At 47.1% G+C, this 14,949-nt stretch overlaps 1 protein-coding gene across 4 annotated transcripts in view; it reads left to right on the top strand.

Moving 5' to 3' along the window:
* Positions 1 to 13,941, top strand: part of PINX1 (PIN2 (TERF1) interacting telomerase inhibitor 1) — a 66,939-nt gene extending 52,998 nt beyond the window's left edge. For 2 of the 4 annotated variants that reach the window (XM_081269733.1, XM_081269731.1), the window contains one exon: positions 13,168 to 13,941. In XM_081269733.1, coding sequence (XP_081125859.1) covers positions 13,168 to 13,704 — 537 coding nt within the window. In that variant the 3' untranslated portion in view covers positions 13,705 to 13,941. Of the gene's footprint in view, positions 1 to 13,164 lie in introns of all 4 variants that reach the window. The other 2 variants (XM_081269732.1, XM_081269730.1) reach the window with 1 other exon arrangement.
* The last annotated feature ends 1,008 nt before the right edge of the window (positions 13,942 to 14,949 follow it).

Genomic DNA, 14,949 nt, shown 5'->3' with positions numbered 1-14,949 from the left:
AAGAATGACTTTCTGACTTGCAAGTAGATGGATGGATCTGGAGACTATCATGCTAAGTGAAATAAACTAATCCCAAAAAAACAAAGTCCAAATGTTCTCCCTGATATGGGGATGCTAACACAATAGGATGGAGTGAAGAATAGAAGTTAAGTGGATCAGACAAAGGGGAATGAATGAAGGGAAGTGAGGGAGATGGGAACAGGAGTAACAGAATGTTTGGACATAACTTTCCTATGTTCATATATGAATACACTGCGAATGAAACTCCACATCATGCACAACCACAGGAGTGGGATCCTAAATTAGAACAAGTCATACCCTATGTATGTATAACATGTCAAAATACACTCTACTACTATGTATATCTAAAAATAACAGATTTTGAGATATTATCACATTATTCATTTGTGTATTTCCCATTGTATATACACTAGTCTCAGAAATAATGCCAATAAATTGATTATACACAAAAGAAAGAAAATGGGTTGAGAAGATTGGGGTACAGCTCTTATTGTTTTTAAGGCATATCCTTTTGGATATGTAGAAATAACTGTTTTAAAACTGTGATTCCTTTGTGTGTGGCTCTTCAACCAGTTGGTTATAGAAACAAGTTAGTTTCATTTTCATTTTATTTTTAGGAATTGCTTTTTTTAAATTGATTTTATCATATACCTGTTGACTCCTGATTGTGTTCTCCATTTTAATCCTCTTGATTATATTTGTTATTTATTTGCTGCTCTTTAGCTTGAACTTGAGGCCGACTTCAAGTGGAACCCAACTCCCAGATTTTCCATCTTCACAGTAGTCATCCTCCTGCTGAGACAGAGCAGCCCTGCTGCTTGCACTGGTCCTAAAGATCGCTTAGGTTGTGGGGGGCCTTCGGACTTGGCGTGCTGTTTCTCTGCCACCTTCCATTCCTGAATAGAATGATATCAGCCTGGGAACAGATATTCCCGTTTTAATAATGAGACACCCGGGAAGTGTGGCCTCTCCTGAGTCCCCAGCAACTGTTGATAGTGGGCTGCTCACCCAGTCCTTCCCCACTCCACTTCTGCCATTTTTATATAAAATGTATGATACATCGATGTGCAAAAGCCTACCCTCTTAGACCAGAATAAATCTAAGATTTAGTGTCTCAGTTTGACCTCGAGAACTACTCAGTTTACCCAGATTTCCTGCTTAGTGTAGATCCTTCTACAGCAGCTGTGTCGGCCTCTCCTCCCTCCCCCCAGAGAGGCGTGGTTTCTAGAGGATGATGCTTGGCGCCAAGGGAGTGGGTAACCTGCTGTGCCCTGCAGCAGGTCGGCGTTTGCAGGAGTGGCACTTAGCCTCACTTGTTCCTTTGCAGTATGGGGCTGGAGTTGTCCCGGCATGCAAGCTTGTCCTGGCCCCAGAAAACACAGGTTGTCTGAATGGGGGCCCCATCCCGGTAGAAGGTTTGCCCTGCGCTGCTGGGCTTTATAGACACCTGCTGGAGGACCAAGCTGCAGACCACCTGCGCTGTGTGCTCAGGAGCGGGTAGCACAGGGCTTTGGGGCAGGGTTCAGAGCAAGCAACGTGGTAGCTCATTCCAGCCAGAACAGAAGACACAGAACCTCCATCCCTTTTGCAGCAGCTTTAACAACAGATGAACACTCCGTGCTTAGAAAAAGAAAATAGCAGTTCTTATTGGGCCACGCCATTTTAAGATGTGCAAAAATGCTTCTCTCTTCCCATCCTATACACTCCCTAACCTCGAGGCCCCCAGCCACTCCCAGCACGCTGAGTTTATTGCAGTCATGGCGCTGTCTGCTCTGGAAGGTTGCAGGAAGAGCTGATAAGGGGCTGAGGACAGAAATCTCAGGTCTTATCTCTCCCCAGCACACAGTGCCGAGAGTGCATCCTTTTCCTGTCCAGGACCAGAGACATAAACGAGCCACCTCCTGGCAGCAGGGACTTGAGACAGGGCTGGGCCCGCCTCACTTTCCAGAGGAGCCAGAACAGGAGAAAGTGGGTCACTGGTGTTTGGAAAGTTGGGTAGCACCACTGAAAGTGCACGTCGTCCTCTAGATGAGCTTCGCAAGGAGGCCCTGGTGAGGGAGAGGAGAGGACAGGACAGGCGGCGGGGGTCGGGGCCGAGGGAGGGCTGCCGGCCATCCGGGGCTGGGCAGGGCAGGCTGCTGTGTTTGCTTAGAGTTTTGCCAAGACACAGGTTTGGCCTGAAAGGATTAGATTTGGCTTTTTGTTTGTTGACAGATCAGGCAACTGGTTTTAAGAGCTTTTGTGATAATAAGGAATGGACACCTAGATGGCGTCATGCAGAAGTGAAATACTGGCTCATTTCCTTCTGTCCTTCCCTTCTGCCAGGAAAGTGGAAATAACATTCTCTCCCAGATTTTCAGCCCATGATGTCATGAAAATGGGGTAAAAGGAACCTTCCTTGGAGAGTGTGGAGAGTGGGCAGGGCTGGTGAAGGAGTCTTGCTTTTTGCCTGCATCAGAAGGAGGGGGGGGTGCTCAGGTAAAGCATCTGGGCACCGTTGTCCCCCACCATGGACCTGCATTGGGATTCTCCCCTGTCGGTCACTGGGCACCTCAGGAGGTCCTGGTTTGCAACTTCAGACTTACAGTATTGGGGAGCCTAGGGCTGATGTTTGTTGTCAGTTTGGGAAGAAATTCATAGACTGGAGAATTCTGACAGAAAATTGTCCAAAGTCCAAAAGTTAATGACAAGTTTAAGAACCACATGTATTTTACAATATTAAAGGCCCAGTTTACTCAAAAGGTTCTTAGTCTCTTGCCACTTAAAAAGTATAGCTGTTGTGCCAGGTGTGGTGGTGGGCTTCTGGAATCCCAGCAATTGGGAGGCTGCGGTAGGAGGACCACAAGTTCAAGGCCAGCCTTAGTGTCGTAGCAAGATCCTGTCTCAAGATTTCACTGAGATGTAGCTGAGTGTTGAGTTGCCCCTATGTCCAATCCCCAGCCCCCCCAAAATCAAACGAAAAAAAAAGTACAGCTGTATTGTGTTCCATCCAGTTCCAGGCCCCTCAGGAGCCTTCATGAGGGGACTCAGGGGAAGTCTGCGTGCTAGGACATGAGCTCTGGATCCCACCAGCCTGGCCACATCAGAGCTCCCAGTGCATTGTGCAGGTGGACTTCTGTGTAAGATTTCTTCTGAAGAAGGGCACATGGCACTCAATCTGCCTTTGACACAGTACGAGTAGCTGTGCATCCATGGCTGTGGCTAGTGGTTCTTTCTGAGGCCCAGGGAGACCGGGGACCTGTCCACGGTCACACGTTCTGTTAGCCGTGGTTGGGTCTTTTGTCGGCCAGGTGGACATGCGCACCTGCTTGCCTTCCTAGTGAGGAGCAGCACCCACGCAGAGCAGGTGTGTATAGACCAGTCCAGGACAGGGTGAGGGCAGAAGTTAAGAGTAAGCATTTAAGAGCTTTTGGAGGTGTCTGATAGTCGTTTTTATAAATTGGAATTTGTGTTTTGTGTTTGGAAAGGTTTATTTTCCCAATTGTTCTGATTTTTTTCCCCTTGTATTTTACAAAAGTCTTGGCCTATGGTAGATTGGAGATGTAAAAAGGCAGGTTTAAAAAAAAAAATCTATTAGCCCTGCACCCCTCATGGTTTGAGAGACTCTGATCAGGACACTGTATTCCACAAGGGCTGGCCCTTTAGGGAAGGCAGACACATGCATTCAAGAGACCACTCACGGCTTTAAGGAATCTTTTTGGATTCTGAGCAGGTGGGGGGATAGTATTTCCTGTTCTTTTTCAAGTTTTAATGTCTTCCCTGCTTATAAAAATTTAAAAATCATAGCTGTGTAAAATCAAGAGAAGCAGTAATTCCGGGATTGTATATTTAATAGCAGTAACTTTGTTTTTCTTGATCTCCTTTGAACTGTAATCTTGATTTAATGGATTAGGGTTTTTCTTTAATAGAAGTGTTTTATAGTTGGTTTTGTTGTTGTTTGTTTATTCTAAAACGAATTGTTCCAGTGTATTTTTGGTTGTGATGAGGACATTTAACATGAAATGGTATATTATTTTTGTACTATTTAAACATGACTCATTGAACTCAACTCACTGAATTCAGAATTAATTTACTCTTTCTAACTTTAATGCCTTTTAAGAATAAACTCCTCTACCAAAACTTCTAAAACTATTTTTTAAATATTTTTACTTGTTACATTGATTTCTTGTAAGTTACAGAGTCTGTAGAAATAATAGCCTCATGTAATATGTAAGAATTGAGAGAGGGGGAAAAAAGGGAAAATTTTTAAAAATGAGAGAGGGGACCTGTTTTTCTTGCCAACTATATTAGTCTAAATTAATTTGCCTTTTTCTTAATAATTTTGACAAATTATTCCATAAACATACATTTTTTTCCTGAAATCTAAATGATCTTGCTCTCTGAAGAATCCAGGATCTTTTAAGCTGCTGAGCCTTCTGTGGTGAGATGGAGGAGGGCCCTCCTGCAGCTGTTTGTCCGCCTCTGGAGAGCTGGTGGAGAGAACCAGCTGACCTAGAATCACAAAATACAGTCGATTTGGAGTATTTTTAGACTCCATCCTCGAGGTTGTGCCTGTGTGACATTGATCTTCCCTAGCTCTGGAGGACCTCATTTGTCTTCTGATGGCCAGGGCCTGGTGAGATGTCATCCAGTGAGTGGCGGCAGCTTTCCAGGCCTGGGCTCTCGGGGAGGCAGAGTTCTGAGGCTAGTGCCTTGAGAGGGGGTTGCCATGCAGAACGGTCCCTGTAAAACACGTCTGTGTTGGCTTTTCTTCATGAGTGGTCATCGGAGCAGCTGACTAGCAAATAGGGAAAGAAAAAGAATAAATGATCAGCTTTGTTAACATTGGCATTCCTGTGAGGAATTGGCATTGTTGATTTCTCTCCCAAAGGCCAGCAAGAAGCTTCCTAGTTCCCCATTCTCTTCCCTGAGATATGTCCAGTTTCTTTCTTGGAGTCTGAATTCCTAGCAGAGTTCTGATTCCAGTTTTTAAAAGGAGATCATTGATTGGGGTCAGATCACTTCATGTGTGACACTTTCCTTGACTCCTGTCCCTTGCTTCTTGAAAACCAGCACAGTCAGCAGCCTCTCTGCTGTTGAGAGGCTTAATTCAGCAAGGAGCGCAGATGGAGGATTTGGTCCAGGCCTGAAGCCCTTCTGTTCCCTGTGGCTCTGTAGCCCCCTCATCAGGGGCATGAATGTCTCAGGACCCCCAGGGGATGCCTGAACCCTTTCCTAACCTAAGTACTTATCGAATACTGTGTCTGTGCGGTTTCAGGTGCTGTAGTTAAACTAGCATGAATTTCTTTTTCCTTCTGCACAATTCATCAATACAAGATTTATTTTTACTATAGATCTTTGTAACCTCAGCATCTAATTTGTTTTCCTTCCTTATTAAGAACCTTTACCTTTTCACTTAAAGGAAGCACTTTACAGCTTCTTTTTGACGTATCTGAATTGCCAGCATCACTATTCAAAGCCAGCTGAACAATTCTCACAAAAGCAGATCATATTTTATAATAAACTTGCCTATTTCCCATTATATACAAGTAGTCACAGAAATATCATTAACTTGATTATGAAAAAATGGATTCAGTATATTAGGGAGCCGGTTCTTTTATACACATCCTTTTGGTTGTGTATAAATGACTGTGTTTTAAAATGATTTGGAATTTTTTTTCAGTGTGGTGGCTATTCAGCCAACTGGTTGTAGAACAAATTTGTTTCATTTTATAATACATGTATTTATTTAGCAAATATTTACTTAGTACCTGTTATGTGTACTTGTATTAGAAAACATATTTTCTCAAATTTTTTTACTGATGAAATTCAGAATTTTGTGGACCCTGGTAACTTGAAATTTATATTATTTTCACATGTCATGAAGTATTCTTTTGATCCCTCCCCAAACTATTTAGAAATGTAAAAATAACTCTGATTCTTAGCTCTTGGGGTATACAGAGAAAAGCCCATAGCCATAGTTGTCAGTCCATGTTCTAGGGAGAGCCTTCCTGACCTCCTGTGGAGTGGTCTTCGGCCTGTGCTGTGGTCCTGTACCTGTGCACACGTGGGGGCACACACAGTCCTCCCTGCATTTCCTAGTTCAGATGGGGCATAGTTCTCATTCTGTTGTTAGAGTTTGATTTTAATATGGCTTTAAGTCAAAACTGCTCTTCAGTGTTGGGGGTTTATTTATTTGTTTAGGCTCTGTGCACTTGCTAATGCTAAAAGTGATTATGTCTCCCAGGCAGATTCCCTGAGGTAGTTATTACCAAGACTTGGTATTTTTAACCTAATTCCAAATGTGAGTGATGGGTGTCTTGATAAGAGTTCATGCTTTCACACCTGGAGTACAAAAGGAGCTCTCTTTCAGTAAAACACTGTTTTCACTGATTTAGAAACCAGGAAGGAAATACATGTAACCAGGAAGGTGACACGGAGAGCAGGAAAAGAAGTGGTCGTGCAGGGCACAATCCCTGCTTTCCACCAACAGCTTTGACCTGTTGCCCGCCTGCCTTTCGGCGGCCGACCTTCTGTGATGACTCCCCATAGCCGGAGCTCATCTTGTCAGACCAAGACACAAAGTAGGTGCCCTTCGCAGATTGCTGTCTGGGCTTCCGTGGAGCTTCCTCCCCATTGTTGGCCGTCTCCGGGGGCGCTGCCACCTTCTGCGCCATCTGCTCGAGAGCTCTCTTGCTCTCCAGTCTGGCAAGAATGGCTGTACTCAGCCCGCCCCACAGGAGGGTGACAGTTCCCGTACCACCTTACTGTTTCCCGGTTAGCTTGTTCCCAGGAGGGTGACCATGGTATCTTGTGGGATAATAGACCAGAGGGAGACAGGGATATTTGGCCCAGTTCTTGTGTGTGGCTAAAGGGCCATAGGGAGTAAGCCGCAGACACACCAACTAGAAGGCGTGCATTCCTTGCAGAGTGAGAGAAGCATTTTGCATCCAATTAGAAGTAAATGGTTTTCTCTGATTCAGAAGACGGTACTACAAATTGCTGATTCCTCTTTGCTTCCTACCCTCCCCACCCCTTCCTGACATTGGCCCTGCCTAACGTGCAGACAGATCCCTGATGACAAATACAAAGCATATGGTTCAGTGGGTGGTGGCAGGAGCTCTTCCAGCCCTGATCCAGTCAGGTTTGATGTGTGGTGCTTTCCTTAAATCTCACCATAGAGAGTGAAATAGAATACAAATGAAATAGAAATGGTCCCTGCTCATGAAACTTATTTCCTTTGGAAGATGCTTGCAAAGCAAATTATGTGAAAACAGAAGATGGAAGCAACTAACTGCCAGTCATAGGAAGTAATGAGAGATGGTTCCACAAGGGCTCTGACTTGTTGAAGGAAATGGTCTTACACTTAACTTCAAGAATTCAAATGAGGAACCTAAAAGAACATTTAGGCCAGCACAGTGAGTGGTTAAGTCAGTACAGCTGCCCCATCAGTTAGAGAGTGTAGAGCACACACTGGGTGCTCAGTGGTCTCAGCATTACCTTCATCCTGGTGAGCCACAAGGTCACCTCATGCCTGGATTTGGATTTATCTGCCTGAAATGGATGGGTGCCATTTCTGCCTTCCAGATGTAATTTGTCAGAACTGTTCTGCTGGAAGATGTACGGAACATTTTTTCAGATTACTCCCTTGCCGAGCTTTCTTAACTTTTCACAGACTAATCCAGCACATGGTGATGACAGGCTGCAGTGGGAGCAGGCGTGTGCTCATCACAGGCAATAGCCAGCAGAGCTAATGACCCAGTTGCTAAACCCAGTACCCTTGAGCTCTGGGTGTCTACTCTTTTCTTTCAATGAGAAAAGTTCATTGAAAGGATGACTGTGCAGTGACCTCTGGGTCTCAATGTGCAAATCAGAAAGCTTGAATCATCGTGCCACTTCAGATCAGTAGTAACATCCGAGGAAGGCCCATGCGTTGAAAGGCTTTGCCTCTGAAATCCTGTCCCTGGACAGGTGTGTCTGTCGTGAACAGTCTGACTTTACACATGTGGTGCATCTGCTCCAAACACCTCACTGCAAATTGGTTCCTTTCCTTGCCCCAGAAGAGACTGACAGCATTTTTCTGAGAATAAGAAGAATCCCCTCTATTTGGACATTTATTGGTGATCCATCTCAGCATACCTGTCTGAATGTCACAAGAGCAGAGTTCTCCAATGCCCAGAAGAGCCTTTATGGACAACGCTTCTAGCTTCCATGCCTCCATATAGAGCACTTAAAAGAGGCAAAGAAGAAACTCATAATTCTGTAGATGTTGGAGAAAAGTTGGCATCCATGGTTTCGATATCCTCCGTGGACCTGAGAGGGTGTGACGTTAACTCTCAGTGGCCCCACTCTGCAGGGCATCTTTCCCTTGCTTCCGTCCACTCACTTTCATTTTGTCATTGTCAATCCCAGGTTGCCAGAGCCGGGCTCAGGCATTCTGATTCTTCTGCTCTCAACATGGCTCACACTATATACCCATGAACCACTTGAATCTGCCTATTTCCAACGAGGATACTGAGTCAGAGAGAGCTAGTATTGGAATGGACCGCAATAGCCAGCCCCCTGCATTGGGAGTTCCCAAATGGCAGTTGCTCAGTGTCTGCTCAAGAGAAATTCTTGCTGCAGGTAGAAGGCGGGACTTGGGTTTTACTTCCTGATTTAAAACAGACTTTTTCAGATACTGGCTTTGAACCCTCTGTCCTCCTGCTTTAGACTCCCGAGCTGCTATAACTACAGGCGTGCGCCACCGTGCCCAGCAAATTATGACACTCTTAATCCTGACTTGAGGATATTTTTTTTTTTTTTAAAGAGAATGAGAGAGGGAGAGAGAGAGAGAGAATTTTAATATTTATTTTTTAGTTCTCGGCCGACACAACATCTTTGTTGGTATGTGGTGCTGAGGATCGAACCTGGGCCGCACGCATGCCAGGCGAGCGCGCTACCGCTTGAGCCACATCCCCAGCCCTTGAGGATATTTTTTATTTTTATGAATTACAAACAGAGGTGTTTTTTGTTTTTTGTTTTTTGGTTTTTTTTTTGGTCTCCTTCAAAAGTGGTGTCTCTGTTGACTTTTTTCTTAGCCTCTGTCCCTCTCATCTGGGCGTGGACTCTGGTCCCTGGGTCATGTGTTTCAGTGTTGGGATGGCTTCTGAAGGGAGGAAAGATGACAATGTGGGCTAGAAGTCAGGGTAGGGTGGGGAAGGAGCAGGCACACTGCATATGGCAGCCTGGTGGCTAGTCCCCCTCCTGTCACTCCCTGGCCATGAGACCTGCAAATGATGTGCCTTGAATCCTGCTTCCTCCCCTGTAAGGTGAAGAGAGGGCCTCTCCCGGGTGCTGTGAGCTGTTCAAGAGCCACATGACTGAGTGCCTGGCTGCCTTCTTCAGTGCTCCTGGGGATAGTCACTTCAGTGCAGTTTCCTCACATGACTCAGCTTGAAGTCCCATGAGGGTCTTCTGGCTTTAAATGGTCAGGGGTCTGTGACTTGGGACTTAGGTTTAAAATAAATTCATATTTTAAGTGAAGCTTCTACTTCGCGTCAGTTCTTTCAAATGCATTCTTACATGGGATTTGGTACTGAGCAGCATCTGGCTCTCTGAGCTCTCGGGAACACTAGTACTGGGTGTGGTGTGTGGACCAGCACTCCCTTTCTGGTGGTGAACACATTTGTTCAGGTGTCAGTGCAGCCATCAGTTGTTCCTGCTCCTCTTCATGGCCTGAGGCCCAGGTGGGGTCTCTGTGACCGAGCCATCTCTGCTACCTGCCTGTGCTGCCTCTCCAGGCCTTCCCTGCCGTGCTCCACAAGATCGCCCAAGGGACCTCAGAAGTCACAAATTTAACCTTATTTTGAACCTTACTTGAAGGATTTGAGGCCCAGAGAGGTTATGGGATTTGTCTAAGGACTTTCATTAATTGACAGCAGGAATTGGGATTTTTAAAAAGATATTTCCTGGATCCCTCAGCTGAAGTCAATGTTTGGCAAGGTGATTGGTGAGATGCATCTCCCTTGGTGGTATTTTATATGGAACCAGAGGTTTTCAAGTTTTGTAAGTGTATTTTGCTAGTTTTTAGAACACCATTAGCAAACTGGAACATTCTTTGACAAAATTGTGAATGCATGTTAAAATAGTAGACTGTTTTTTGAGGATGTGTTGTGTGTTTACTGGACATTCGTGAAGCTGCCAATTGTCTATTTCAGAATACTCAAAAAGTAACTGATGCTTTTCTCAGTCCCCGTTCACTGTAGTGTATAAAGTCTAGTGAAATTGGGTTTCCTGCTCCAGGTGAGTAGTGTGAGTCCTGGGCATTGCTCCTGCAGGACCAGAGCTCTGCATTCTCCTCACTTGTGTCCATGGGTTTTTAAAGGCCACACCTGCTCCTGTGGAGGAGCAGGTGCAGCCCATCACTGACCAGCACTCCCCGGCAGATTGTTTGTCTACACATGGGGACAAGTAAGACTTGTGTGCTGGCACCTCGGTAGCTTGTCTTGTGACCTGCTGAGCTTGATGTGAGTGGCCTGGGGTTCCTGAGCTCTGTCACCAAAAGAGCTGGTTAGGAACAAACCTATCTTCTGGGATTACAAAGAGCCTCTAAATTCAGCAATTGACTCAAGAATGTTCTTGGTGTGATTGCTACCAACAGTTAGCTCCCCCAACTAAACTATTAAAAGCAGGGATTAAGGAGGCAGTGATGGCTAGGCAGGATGAGGAGACGAGGGTCTGATGTGGCAGAGCAACCATCCTGAGACCTCTGCTGCCTGGGTGGACCGCCCTCCCAGCACCCATGCTCCGGATGGTCATGAAGGGTGCACTTACATGGGCAGCGAGGTCCTTCTTGTCCATCAGCATGATGGGGCAGCACCTAGAGCCTGGAGAAGGTGCCCTATGCCACCACGCAGAACTTCAGCACCTAGTCAGCACTGCAGGGATGGAAAGGCCAGGTGGCCTCATTTTGTCTCCCGGAGCAGCTATTTTTTTATTCTCAAAATTACTTAGTGTGTTTCTAGGAAAAATTGAATGCTGATAGATCATTGACACTTCTTCCCAAAATTTTGATATTTATCCCACTGTTCTACATTTTTTTTTTAAATTTTAAAACTGAATACATGATTTTAATTTTTTAGCTCAGAGGCAATACAAATGAGGTTACTGTTGATTTGATACGTAGTGATGAGAATAAAGGTACCCCTTGGTAAGGACATTTTGGGGCAGTGGCCACTTGAGCCCCAGTTTCCCTTGACGTAATATTGATTCTGCTGGAGTGTCAAACAGGACAATTACTTTTGATTCCCCTGAGCTGGTTTTTGAGAGCCACTATTGTGGGGAGCCATTCTGACACGTGATTGGGTGACTCCCGTTAAGGGCCTGAGGCGCTTTGGCTGTGTCGAAGCTTTCCCGACCCTTTCCTGATGAGAGAGCCCATCCGTGTGGGGGTGTGCCTGACCACTGACCTCGGGGACCCAATCACTGACCCTGACCTTGGAGTGCAGCCCCCCCTCAACCTTCATTGGATGGAATTCTCCCCTGAATCTCTTGTTCCCCAAATAAAAGGCTACTCCCCGGCGTGTTCACTCTCTCTCTCTCTCCTGCTAGCCCTGAGTAATCCTCGCTGCCCTGCTGGGCGGCTAGAGGTGGGAACCAGAGAGGTGAGCCGTCTCGGACCTAGCAATATAAATAAGGTAACTGAGTTTGTGTGTTTTATTTCGATCTCTTCTAACTAACTTTATGCCTAGAACCTCGTTAATGAAACCACTGCGCAGGCCGCGTGGTAGACACTATGACAAGAAAATACAGGGTCTGTTTGTGTGCGTTGGTTTAGAATTAAGTCAGCTGCACAAGCAGAGCATTGCCAGCCAGTCAGAATAGTCAGTAGAGTCCTGACTTAGAAATTACTTCCTTTATTCAAAAACTCCTCCCCAGGCCCCAGCATGCAAGGGTAGCTCAGCAGCCCCTTTTGCTAAGACTAAATGAGTACGAAGGAAGGGGCCAGGTCAGTGGGAGAGCCTGACTTTAAGGTCATAGTTTAGTGGCTTGATTTTTTAAATTGTGTCTGTGGGCAGAATTTTTCTAGACGTTGGCTTTTCTTAAAGCATATTCCTTGAAGTCTTCAACTTGAAGAAAGTGACCTTTTTCACACATTCATGTCCACCACCAGCAGCCAGCCAGCCACAAGCCACATGGTGTGGAGTTCATTGTTTATCCCAAATTCTTGTGCTAGGCATTTTGACTCCTTTCTCAAGCTTTCCTGCTAAATGGATTTATTTAAAATTAAAAGGCAAACCTCACCTCATCTCAGCTGCTACTTACAAGTGAGTAGTTCCTCGAGTTTAAAAGCAAGGCGACCACAGCCATGAGTGGCAGAGAGGGACGGGGCGTCTCCCTTCTCCCCATCCCCACCAAGGGAAGGGGACCCCCAGACGACCTGCTCTTTCAGGGAGGAGGATGACACAAGAGCGTCAACACTGTGCCGTCTCCCCGGGAGCAGCTGCCACATGGCCATGCTCTATTTGTTGTTTTTTTTTTTTAAATTTTTTTTTAATTTTTATTATTTTTTCTTAGTTCTCGGCGGACACAACATCTTTGTTGGTATGTGGTGCTGAGGATCGAACCCGGGCCACACGCACGCCAGGCGAGCGCGCTACTGCTTGAGCCACATCCCCAGCCCCGGCCATGCTCTATTTGGCTGGAGAAAAAAGGTGTTCCCAACAAGCCAGGTCCAGGTTGAGATTGGCTCCTGTCCTCACAGGGGGGTTAATCTGCACATGGCACAGCTAGGTCGCTGCATCAGCATGCATGGATCTGTGTATTCCAGGATGGAGCCAAAATCCACACCAAACAAAGACCCAGAGCTCCAGCATTGCAGTTTCCCTAGTTTATGGGAGACTGGGGACTGAGTCACCATTTATGGCATGGTTGCTGGGGAAGTGTGTGCTCACAGGTTCTCCCAAGCAGCGTGCAGCTGGCTTCCTATGTTCGGGTGTCTGTTCTAGCTCCTGCCCTTAGTGTGGCCACCGTGCACTGTGCTCCACTGTCCAGCCGGGCAGCATGGGGACGGCAGCCTGCTCCGCCTCACCCCCAGGTGCAGGTGTGCTGGCTCCATGCAGGGGTTCTGGCTGCTGCACAGAGTGAACAGCTGAGCTTAACCACCTCTTAACTCTTCCCCAGCAGGACGGTCCCAGCCCCTCCACTGCAGACGGGAGCGAGCCCTCCACGACGACCACCAGCGCCTTCACCATCCAGGAGTACTTTGCCCTCCGGATGGCCCAGCTCCAGAGCAAGCCACGGCTCCCAGCTCCCCAGCCTGGCCTCTCGGAGACCCAGGTGGAACGGAAAAGCAGAAAGAAAAAACACAAAGAGGCGGCAGACAACCATGACGAAAATTACTCCCAGCCCAAGGCCAAGCGGTCTAAAAAGGACGAGAGCCAGGGCTGTGTGGCCAAGAAGAGAGGGCCAGCCGAGTGGCAGCCCAGAGGGCCCCGTGGGGATGAGCACTCAGAGGTCCCTGCTGAGGGCTGGGTGCAACCTCCTGGTGGCCAGGATTGTACCCTAAAGCCCAAAAAGAGGAGAGCAAAGGACAAGCCACAGAGGCCAGCAGAGGTGGCTGCAGATGCCACACTGGACAACGAAGGTCCCATGGTGAAAAAAAGGAAAAAGAAGAAGAAGAAAAAGAAGGAGGAGGAGGAGGAGGCGGCAGCTTCCAGGTGAGCTCCCGCCAGCCCGGGCCTTCCGACCACTCCGCTGTTGTGCTGCCGGGCAAACTCTTTGGCCTGGAGTCAGAGCTGTGAGCCCCATGAAGCTCGGGCATATCCTTCAACGTGCCTGTGGATTGCCGAGTCTCACCCTCTCGCCACATTTCCCCAAGTCATTGTCCCGGGAGAGCAGTTTTAGCATTCCAGATCATGGCTCTTTATATAAACAAATAAATGTCTTTTTAAACTCTGAGCCCTTCACATGAGTCTTTGTGTGTATTCATATGCACACACACAGTTGTGTATGAGTGCATGTGTGTGCACATCGATGTCCTGTCTGCATTTGCTCTGATTTCCTCCAGCAACCACGACAGTGCTCCTTCTGAAGGACCTGGTCTAATTAAGGGATTAAGAGCAGAGGTTTAGAGTCAGATAGCTCCTTCTGTTCTGTAGCCAGCCATACATTTCTGCCAAGGAGGAATTACATGACTGCATTCCCGAGCGAGAGGGCTTTTGTTGTGTTGTGCTCTGGTTCCTCTCTTGTGAGCAGTGGCAGCCGTGTGTGCTGCGGTCTTTCACCCACAGACCGACTCTGGAGACAGTTGATTTTCAGCTTTCATTAGAGGCCTCTGGCAGTTCGTACAGAGTCAGACGTGAGTCTGTCTCAGTGTCCTTGAGCACAAATCACCCATGGTAGGCTCTGCTCCATGTGTAGTGATCGGGAGGTCCTCATAAGATTCAGAGAACTGAGAAGCGAGGACCATGAAATTGATGTCCCTTCAGCATCTCCAGGCTGGGGCTGCCAAATGGAAGTTCTTCAGAGTGTAAACATTATGTACGTAATCAGACACCGTCAGCCCTGCTCAAACCAGGTGGTGATGCCCCGCCATGTCTGCACCTCCTCCTGCCACGGGCTGGCCTGCACTCCTGTGCCTGGCCCATCCCTGCCTATGTAGGCTCGCAGAACAAACGCAGGTGTGGGCTGTGTAGTGTAGCCCTGTCCCCCAAGCCAGGTCCTCCCCTGCTAGTCTCATCTCTTCCTCCTCATCCTCGTGAGCTCTTGTTTCTTGCTCTCTTGTTTTTGGTTCCAGGTTATCCTGGTCCCTTCCCATGCCCTGCTTCCTGTCCTGCTGGGGCAGTCTTGTGCCACTGGCCCTGCTTCTGATGGGGTGTGGCAGGGAGGTCTGGGCTCACTTTCTTCTCCACTTGATCTATAGATCACTGCTGGTGGCAGAACCAACACTCATGCTCTTCTGACCTT

Source organism: Spermophilus citellus (genome assembly GCF_964194105.1).
Source record: "Spermophilus citellus genome assembly, chromosome: 16".
Taxonomy (NCBI): Eukaryota; Metazoa; Chordata; class Mammalia; order Rodentia; family Sciuridae; genus Spermophilus; species Spermophilus citellus.
This window is presented reverse-complemented; position numbering and strand designations above follow the sequence as displayed.